General features: G+C 37.7%; 1 protein-coding gene across 1 annotated transcript in view; it reads left to right on the forward strand.

Annotated features, from left to right (window-relative positions):
• Positions 1-5,259, forward strand: part of tex264b (testis expressed 264, ER-phagy receptor b) — a 30,551-nt gene extending 25,292 nt beyond the window's left edge. Inside the window, exon 4 of the mRNA XM_086040710.1 lies at positions 4,034-5,259. Within this exon, the coding sequence (XP_085896836.1) occupies positions 4,034-4,305 (272 nt within the window). The 3' untranslated portion in view covers positions 4,306-5,259. The remainder of the gene's footprint in view (positions 1-4,033) is intronic.
• Positions 5,260-6,000: the final 741 nt, after the last annotated feature.

The following is a 6,000-nucleotide window of genomic DNA, read 5'->3' on the forward strand; positions in this document are numbered from 1 at the left end:
GCAGTCAAACCTGCTTATTTTCATCATTTTTGCACTCGATGTTACCTCTTAGTTCTAAAAGTGTCTAGTCCTCACAAAATCCCAACTCTTCATATGTCATGTGAGCCGAGTGGACGTGACGTTGGGGTCGGCGACTCGGGATAATAATGTGACAGGTAGTCGTGCTCCTGTCACGCTGCGTGGTCTACTCACTCGGGTCGGCCACTGGAACCTTGGCCGGTCCACTGACCCGTCCAGCTTGCCTACACTCTGTCCTGCCTCCGCATGCCGATTCTGTCTCGGGGCCGCGGGCAATCAAGCTTTGAACTTCTCGCTTTATGGCGCATGGATCTGTTAGAGAGCATCGAAGAAATTGTTCCTGTCACTTTGTGTTCGTGTCTGTTCTCCCAAGAATGAATTTGGAATGTATACTGTATGAAAACTCATGAACATATGAAGGTCTTCGGCGGGAGACAAACGTCATCTAAATTTGCAGTATGTTCTTCGGTTCTTTTTGCGACCCAGGTTAAAGCACATTAATACAGAATAGCTCATATTGAATTTCAGTTTATTACTCCAATCGCGACACTACCAGTCAAAGGTTTTGACACAATAGTTTATTCAATAGCACTAGAAATTCTATCCAAACTTTTCACTGGTAGTGTATGTGTCTCTCAGGTGCAGTTGGGAAAAATGCCTACGTAATCAATTTCCACACCAAAATTATGAAGTGTTCCTGCAGTTTATTTTTCCTACCCAAATCCCTTTTCGTGGTTTGCTTTTGGCATTGATACAGTGCTATACCATTAGTATAACTCATTCCTCTACTACAGTGCAGTTTGCATGCTTTTTTCTTTTCATTTTGTTTTTGTCATGCCTACATTCATCACAGGCACATACTCTGCGTGTACATTGAATAATTAAGATGAAATTAATCAAGAACTGTCAGCTACCTTGACATTTTAATTACAACTTTGTATCCACATAGTAAGATGATTCAGAGGCTTATTTTCATCTTTTCACCGGCATGCTTTTTTGTGTATTTAACATTTGTTGTGTAGTCTTGAAAACAATAAGCCGCTATGTAGGCTAGAAGTAATTATTACATTACCTGTGACCCATTTCTCTCTAGTTTGGCCCCAATATTCTCTGTCAACATGGAGGCATTTTCAGAGCTATGTTCTCGACTTTATTATCATATCTCTCATGTGGTGGCATTTAATAATGCACCAAACACCAGCGTCACAGGACACGGGCACATTTACCTGGGCGATGCTATTATCAAACTGGGTGACCTGCTGGCAAGGAACCATATTTGTGATCTAAATAACTTTGCCTAGCCAATACAGGATTAGGAAGAGAAGCAACTCATAAACAGTACAGTCAACTCGTTGGGACCAAGACCCAACGTGAATTTCCAAACGCAGCAAGTTATTGACACCCACCTGACCATGTTTAGAATTGTTTATATTTATTTTTTCATTATCTTGTCTTCTGGTGATACATTGCCATGGTTTCACCTTCAGAGTTCTTTTTGTTCTGGTTCCATGATTAAAACGTTCAATGCTAATTACTTTTCACTAAGCTACAGTAGATATCAACCAGTGAATGTGACTTTACTTTCTAGGAGCCAACAATGTGACTACTTACCTGGACTGATAATTCATAACAACTACTACAGCTAGGCCTGTCACGATAACAATTTTATATATTTTCCCAGTGTGGGAAAAGTGCCCACACTTGCACAGCGGCAAGCAAGTTGGCTGACATGGGAAGGAACGAAGAAGCGCGATCAAATGTTGATGACATATGTAAACACACACACATGTAAATAAAATGACCATTTATCGAGACCGAAAAAACGATTGTGTCCATTTTGCTTTATTAGGTCGATATAATAATGAATGTGTCAGGCGTAACTGCAGTGTTTTTTTAACAATTTATTTCGAACACGCATAAAAAGAAGAGTACAGTATAATACAGTAACTTGTGCAAAAAAGAGCAGAATTAAAGCCATCAACAAAGAAGAAAAAAACAGAGCAAAACAGTTACAAATAATGCAACACGTAATAAATGTCCTGCTTACACATACAGATCACTTACATGTTCGAAAAGGAGTAGGAGGAAGTATAAGCTGTATCTATTTCTACCGCCATATATTCATTTTGTTATTTTCATATCAAGTTTCAACAGTATTTAAGAATAGTGTCTCAAACTACATTTAACTACCAATATGTAGTTCAATTACTGATCTATCAACATAATAGGTCCTACACTCATTTTACAAAGCTATACACTTTAAACCCATATTTTCCCATAACAGTGAGCTATTCAGCATTATGTTTCAAATGGGGAAAAAAAATGAATAATGTGGCTAGGACGATAACGTTTAAGACACTTATTCAAAACCTCTAAATTGCCAGAATGTAGCTAAGCAGCAACCTGGCCCTCTTTATCTCAAACGTGAACTATTACAGATGTTAAGAGAGTTTTTCCAAAGCTAGTTAATGATCTTTGCTGTTTGAATGCTGATATTTGCTTGACTTCCCCTTGTTGTTTCATGAGAAAGGTTAGTTCACACTGTGTGTTTATCTTCCTCATTTAGTCGGCCGCTAATGACAGGCTTGTTGCTTATTTGGACATATTGATTTGAGAAAAGTGTTATGTGAAAACACTCACTGCCACACAAAAGACCAAAAAGGGCAGCAGACTGGTATACACAGATATAAAATTGATCCTATTAACCTGTAAAGGGCAAATTGGAAAAACAGAGGGAATTACAAGGTTGTATATGTAATATAAACTTCTCATGAAAGAGAATAAGACATTTAGTGGATGAAAAATGTATTTGTGTTTAAAAACAAAAACAACCAAAAAAACGCAAATTTTGACCTTCCTCGTTAAGCCAAGAGGCAATTCAAAATGTCACAGTGGCAGAATTAATATAGCCTTGGAATGCATATTTTCCGTTGTGTAAAATGTAAAAAAAAAAAAGCAAGAGTATGAAAATTGTTATTCTGGTGATCAACTTTTTGGGAAAAAGTCATTTTATCAGTTGAATGCCATGTCAAAACTCCCACACACGTCCGAGGTCCTGCCATATATTACCGTACCTTGTCTAATATGATTTACCGTAATATTGGACATTTTTTTTCCCCACGGTTTCAAATAATTGCCTGGTGTCTTAACAGCATCTCTTTGACATGCTTTCTTCAAAATATATCAAGGATCAAGAGTTATAAAACTGTTAAACCCCTTTTTTTTTTTAACTTGCAGAACTTTTGAGGGGTGGTCCTGTCTCATGAAAATGAGCCACTGGTAAAAAAAATATAAAGTAAAAAGTAAACGCTTTGCTTACATTTTTGTATTATTATGACTTTTTTAACACTACAAATTCAGTCTTACAAGATTTCAGGATTTTCTCCCAAATTATTATTTTTGTTTAATGGTATGATTATTCTCTTTTCTTTTCAAGCAACATTGATTATAGTTTATTACGACTTCATTAAAATGCTCACTTTATTCCGCACATATGACTTTTCACATTATAAAACTGTGTTCTTTTAACTTTTTAGTAGTTTTCATGCGACCATCAGTTTTAATCTCCAATTGTTTTTTTCTTTTTAATGTGGTCCTAATATTTTTTTTCCTTGTGTAGTGTTATTTTTATGCTAAAATATGAATCGGCTATTGACAGACAATTAACTTAACTAGACATTTCTGCTATTTTAATGAGACGGGGAAAAAAATGTTGAGCCAAGAGTCCACTTTATTGTTATGGTACACAGCCAATAAAATGCAGTTGTCATCCAACCAGAAGCGCGAATGTGACGAGTATATGCATTCCGTGCAATAGCACATTAGTGCAATCAATGTTTTTGCTTAAGGGAGGAAAATAATGGATGAGTTGCAATGCAGCTCAAATTGGAGCAGGCAGATTTCGCCCGAATCTCTCGGATTATTTGCGAAGCCCTGCTTTCCTTGTGTTTGTTTATCAAAGTGCTCCCACCATCTGTCCCAACTCCTCCTCTTGTTTTTGATGGCCGCTCTCTAGGTGCAGACTCAAACAGCGAATACAGCTCAGAGACTGGAATTCTCCTGTCTGACAGCCGAGAGACGTCACCGGTGGCGTCCTCGGCCCGCTCCGAGTCCGTCCGGAACGGCGGGGACGCAAATCCCAGAGGGGAAACGTCCAGGGAGCGCTCGCTCATGGAGATGGAGTGGGAACGGGACGACCAAGAACGAGAGCGGTTTAATAAAGGCTCGAGCCAGGTGAGCCTTGGCCCCGTCCCGCCGTTGTTGGGTGTCGTTGGTGGTGAGGAGTGAAGGTTGACTGAGTAGATTTAAAGATTCATACAGTATAACTTCTGTTGTGTCAAAAGTTCCCCTGGAAAAACAAAACTAGCAAAGAAAAAAAAAACAAGTTATTTCAATTCTCAGGATACGCTGAACTTTTTACTTTCTCCATGACCCTAAGTCACAAGCCCACTCTTGTCCTGGAGGCACGAATCTTGAATACATATCTTCATCTATGAATGTTATTCTTTTCAGAATGTTTTGCATTATTATGTAATTTGGGCTGATTCTCACTCAAATGACTTGATAATGTACTATTCATCCTTGCAGCAAGAATTCCTGCGGATACATTTTCCCCCCTTTTTTATTCTTTCCAAGAAGTTGCTGCTTTTTGTTGAGCTAAAATATTTTTTACTTGAATGATTTCCACTCTGTTCCTCTCAAGTTCAATTTGACATCTTTTTATTATTACAGTAATGAATTAATAGACACACCAAAGTATTAGTGGCATTTGACCATTAGTTGGTCGTGGCTTCTTCAGCTTTCATTCGTTCTACTCTCTTCTTCTTTTGTGGGAACATTAGCGAGATCAGAGGTCATTGACGTTGGACCCGAGAGAGGGGCCTGCCCGACTTATGATAATTGTTGTAGTCCATCCCAGAGATGTTTGTTGGTGGAGATGTTCCACTTCAAACTCATGCACAAATGCCTTTACTGGTGTTGCTTTTTGTGGTGCACAAAAAGAGCCTTTCCCAAGCTGTTCCTTCAAAATTGGAAGCATACACTTGTCCAGAAGATAACGATAATAATTATAATAATTAAGGGATCCAGTCCTATCTAGCAAGAGTCAGACTGTGTCCCAGCATACGTAGTCTTACATATGGATGTCATTTATGATGACAATTGATCATTTTAAGCTTTTTGATCACACACACACGCACACACACTGTACTAGTGAGTTCTCTGTCAATAAATGTATTTTTCAAAAAAGACTTATTGTGAATGGATTATTGTTTTGCAAGAGACTAAAGGCATGATGATGGTCACACTATAGATATAGACTGATGTTTCCCAACCTTTATTTAGCCAAGGCACCCCTTTTACATTAGCTCATAGCACAACACCAACCGTAAATGTCACAAAAGTAAGAATACTGACGTGATCTCATCTCAGTTTGCTTTGTGTCGAAATCTGGACCTGTTTCATTGAACACAAAGCTGATGTAGTCGGGGGAAGCCTCCATTTATTCCAGAATGAGTGGCGATTCAGTTGATGCAAAGTGTGACAAGTTATTTTTTATTCTGTTTAACGACTACAATATTAGCGAGCAATTTTCCTCATGAAGAAAACGTTTCATTTCTTGGGAAGGCTGGAAAAGATTGTCATTTCCATTTATTGTATTTAAATGGGGAAAGAAAACGGGAGATGATGAGATGTGAGGTTGGTTTTTTTTAAATATTTGGCAGAATAAAATTCCTGTAACTGATTATTTGGCTGATTAATTTAAAAATATGAAGAAAATAATTTCTTTTTTGGTCACTTTCAACAATAAAGATATTAATTACAGGCAGAATATTTGTTTTTACAATTTAACAACAGAGAGAAAAATCTGCACTTTTTTCAAGCTATTTTTTGGACGGGGTGGGTAATGTTTGAATGTTGTCCATCTTTGTTTTATGTTGTAATTTTAATGTGTTAAAAAAACAGTTGGCAAAATAAAGCACA

This window comes from Filicampus tigris, chromosome 9 (genome assembly GCF_054856515.1).
Source record: "Filicampus tigris isolate MCC_2025a chromosome 9, RoL_Ftig_1.0, whole genome shotgun sequence".
In the NCBI taxonomy this organism is placed as follows: Eukaryota; Metazoa; Chordata; class Actinopteri; order Syngnathiformes; family Syngnathidae; genus Filicampus; species Filicampus tigris.